Source organism: Hipposideros armiger, unplaced genomic scaffold (genome assembly GCF_001890085.2).
Source record: "Hipposideros armiger isolate ML-2016 unplaced genomic scaffold, ASM189008v1 scaffold_1611, whole genome shotgun sequence".
NCBI lineage: Eukaryota > Metazoa > Chordata > Mammalia > Chiroptera > Hipposideridae > Hipposideros > Hipposideros armiger.
The window spans coordinates 49,597-52,252 of record NW_017732961.1 but is presented as its reverse complement, the minus strand read 5'-3'; the positions used below and the strand labels follow the sequence as shown (position 1 = coordinate 52,252).

The 2,656-nt window shown below is 36.0% G+C and overlaps 1 protein-coding gene across 7 annotated transcripts in view; it reads left to right on the top strand.

Annotated features, from left to right (window-relative positions):
• The window catches only part of LOC109377894 (zinc finger protein 82 homolog), a 65,083-nt gene that overhangs the window by 45,702 nt on the left and 16,725 nt on the right, over window positions 1-2,656 (top strand). For 4 of the 7 annotated variants that reach the window (XM_019634366.1, XM_019634368.1, XM_019634367.1 and 1 more), the window contains exon 2: window positions 1,611-1,696. The exons of the other annotated variants lie outside the window; for them this stretch is intronic. In XM_019634366.1, the coding sequence (XP_019489911.1) occupies window positions 1,611-1,696 (86 nt within the window). The remainder of the gene's footprint in view (window positions 1-1,610; window positions 1,697-2,656) is intronic. 7 annotated transcript variants of the gene reach the window in all.

Sequence of the window (2,656 nt, the reverse complement as noted above, 5' to 3'; positions counted from 1 at the left end):
AGTCAAGTTATGAGAGGCAACACAGTGAAGCAAGGCATTAGTTAGGGATGTTCAAACATTCTTTTCTAGGCAAAACTCCAACATACATGAACAAACTTATGAATCAGAGTTGGTTCAGATACTGGGAGCTGAAATAAATAAAAACATAGCAGCTTTTTTCTCCAAGTTCAAGGGATGATTGCTTTAAAAAGTAAGTGTAACCTACTTGAAGAAAAGCGTCCTATTTGCAGAATTTAAAAAATATACTTTAAGAGTATATATGACCATATAAAATAATGAAATAAATATAAGCAAAAAGAGGAAAATTAAGATTACAACCTGGAAATAAGCAATTTTTGCAGATTTTTTTTTCTATCTGTTGATGCCTCTTTATGCTGATATATATGTATACTTTACAAATGTAGTCATAATGTCCATTTTATTTTATTTTCCTAAAGATTGTATATCTTGACTATTTTCTGAAGTTCAGCACTTAGTGATTATTATGCACATACACATGCACATATGTATGCTTTATAATTTAATCTATTTTCTACTGAAGGACATTTTGGTTCTTTACAGCTCTTTTCCATTAATGAATAATGTCTGTCAGCACACTCTTACATCTTTGTGCACATATACAATTATTTTCTTCAATCCCAAAAGTAGAATTTCTGAGTCAAAGGGTTTGCGTGGTTCAAATGCTTCTTGTACATACTTTTAAATTTACATCCTCTGCAGGTTAGAATGTTCATTTCCTTACAAACTTGCTAACATGGGCATCAATACTCTTAAAGTGACAATATCTTTTTGGTGATTTGATGTATTTCTATTTTTTACTGAGTCATGCATGCTCATGTTTCTCTCATTGGAACTAGAGATTCTGAGTTTCAGAGGCAAGAGCTACAGCTGAATGAGAGCTGACTTTGTGGTGAGAAAAAAATAAGGATTCCAAATGTAGCTTTGTTACTTAATAACTGAATTTTTGCAAGTGCTTTCACTTCTTTCAGTGTGAATTTTCTGATCCGCTGCATAGATGTGATAATAATTATACTACATAGCAATCCTGAGGATAGTTAATGTATATAAAACAATCACATGGAAGTTCTTGATAAATAGATATATGTTACTATCCACATGCTGAAAGTATGAATCCACACTTCTTTAACCTAGGTTGTAAAAAAGAATGGCAAATGTAGTCATGTAGGAAAGCAATGTGGATGATTCTGATTGAAAATAGTGAGGGGCCCAGAAGATTCTGGAAGTTAATGCCCTGGCTGCAGGTAGGCAGGGCTGCCAGTGCAGCAGTTTGACAGTGGTAATGACTGCCAGGGTTGGTCTTTATGAATTTCTCTCTTTGTATCGAATGTATTTAAGCAAGGCTTTGAAAGAGATTCTGCTTTAGATGATGTGGCCCCCTTCTCAGCCCTGGAATTTACAAGTAAGGATTAGATTTGTCCAGACTCCCTCAAATCTCCGTGTGTGTGTGTGTGTGTGTGTGTGTGTGTGTGTGTGTGTGTGTGTGTGTGTGTGGTGGGGAGGTCAAAGGAGGGGAAAAGACATGCTAATTCGAATCATTTAGGGAGCTCTAAGGCTTATCTGATCTCATGGCCTCTTTTTCCTCCCCCTAGCTTTGGCATCTATGAAGTCTGGTTCTCCAGGCAAGTTAAACCCCAAGGATACTGACCAGTTCTTGAATTTCCAAAATATGGCCCATGTAAGTTACTCTTTGTTTCTCCTAGAAATACTGTCATGTTAAAGTCCTATAAACATTTCTTTATTCTGAAACTTCCTATCAGAGATAACCTATCTTAAGAACCTTCTTCCAGTTCCTCCTAAATTCAGTAAAGGATGAGACTAAATAGTACAATGCCTATCCTATGAATCCTCTTTTTTCCAGTCATTGTCCATGTATTCATTGAACAAATCAATCAGCATCACCTGCATGTGTTCTGTCTCCTGTTAAGAGATGTAGTGGAACAGAAATGAAAATCCCTTGAAGGAGATGTTTGACCATCTCTTGTGAGTTGATGAGAGAGGATGGGCCCTTTTGACTACTCATGGGAAAACTCTGAACTTTTCCAGACTTGAATTTTCCAAGTATAATATGTGAGATAAACTTTGCTATTGGTTGACCTCAGCCTCAGTGTAAGGTGAGATCTCATGCTTTGTGAAGCTTTTAGGACTGGTAGGGATGTGGTTCGGTCATGCGTGCAGAGAGATCAGGAAATCTCTGGGCGCCCCTGTGAATTGTACATCAGGAACAGGGTTCCATTTGTAGTTGAACAGGATGTGCTTGTCTAGAATGATATCTTTGTGATTCTGGATCACCAATATCCAGAATCTACATCAGTATCTCAGGAACAAAGAATGCATGCAGTGAGGGATGGAAAATGATTGTAGGTAAGAAGATCATATAGACACATAAATAGTTGTAGACCCTCAGAATTGAAGAGGACCTTGAAATTTTTGTGTAGACCAAAAATATTTAAGTAGAAAAGAATAATTAAATCTCATGTATCCATGACATAAAGTATTATTCAACCTTTTTTTTTTAAGTTAATTAAAGAATCTGCCATAAATGGGAAAAAGGTTGTGATCTGATCTGATTCAATGATGAACTTGGAAGAAATTCTTTAATGGTGTTCAGACCTGAAACTAATTAAAAAAAAAAAAA